At 37.8% G+C, this 1,112-nt stretch overlaps 1 protein-coding gene across 1 annotated transcript in view; it reads right to left on the bottom strand.

The window, feature by feature from the left end:
- Nucleotides 1-1,112, bottom strand: part of med30 (mediator complex subunit 30) — a 12,365-nt gene that overhangs the window by 8,780 nt on the left and 2,473 nt on the right. The window contains exon 3 of the mRNA XM_014022466.1: nt 213-371. Coding sequence (XP_013877920.1) covers nt 213-371 — 159 coding nt within the window. The remainder of the gene's footprint in view (nt 1-212; nt 372-1,112) is intronic.

The raw sequence follows: 1,112 nt of genomic DNA, 5'->3' as shown, positions 1-1,112 counted from the left end.
AGAAAGAAAGAAAGAAAGAAAGAAAGAAAGAAAGAAAGAAAGAAAGAAAGAAAGAAAGAAAGAAAGAAAGAAAGAAGAGTCGTTTTTCTCCGAGAGCAAATTCAAAAGTGGCCTAAAAGTTTTCACAAGAATCTTTTCAGATGAATTAGTGTTTGTGAAATTCTAATTCTTTGTAAAACTTTCTGTGAATCGCTGCGCTTTTTGTGCCTCACCTCTGGCGGTACGGGGAACAGCCCGGCACAGTTCTCGTTGCATTTATCGTAGACGAGGCGCAGCTTGCGGAAGAGAACGGAGAGCATCCGGAGGTGCTCCTGCAGTTTTCCCAGCCGGTCCTGATGGGTGTTGGGGTGGTAGGTGACTCCGTTTGGCAACTGGGAAACAAACCAGGTCACTTTAAAAAGGAGTTTTATCCGTTTTGGTCAAACTTTTACACTGACTGAGGAGTTCAAATATCTGTGTCTTGTTCAGTAGTGATGGCAGGATGGAGAAGGAGATGGTGGTTCAGGGTTTAATGAGAGCGTTGCTTCGGTCAAACGTGGTGAAGAAAGAGCCGAGTCTAAAAGCAAAGCTCTGGATTTACTGGTCTGTCTACGATCAACCCTCACCTGTGGTCATGAGGTTTGGATCAAATCATCAGTGTGAGCAACAAAACAAAGGTTTGGGATACAAATACTAGATGTTTTTATACTTTTATATAAAAATCAACTTTAAAGAATAAATTGCAAACAAGTTTTGATGTGATTTGTTTCATCATTTCCTCCAACCTCCAACCAAATAATAAAAAACCTAGTTATGTAAATCCTGCTGATGAGGTTTTAACTCTAAACTGCCGTTTCCTGTAACTGTCTTTTGATTAAATAGAATAAAATAGTCTTTGTCACTTAAATCACCCAACAGAATAAAATTACATAATACTAACTTGTCAGGTTAATGTCAGAGCTGACGTTATGCATATTTTATACATTTTTCTTTATTCAGAGTTCAATTTTATTCCAGTTTATAAGCTCATATATACAGCGGGTAAAATAAGTGTTGAACACGTCACCATTTTTCTCAGTAAATATATTACTAGAGGTGCTAATGATATGAAATTTTCACCAGATGTTGGTAAC

This window comes from Austrofundulus limnaeus, unplaced genomic scaffold (assembly GCF_001266775.1).
Source record: "Austrofundulus limnaeus strain Quisiro unplaced genomic scaffold, Austrofundulus_limnaeus-1.0 Scaffold330, whole genome shotgun sequence".
Lineage (NCBI taxonomy): Eukaryota > Metazoa > Chordata > Actinopteri > Cyprinodontiformes > Rivulidae > Austrofundulus > Austrofundulus limnaeus.
This window is presented reverse-complemented; position numbering and strand designations above follow the sequence as displayed.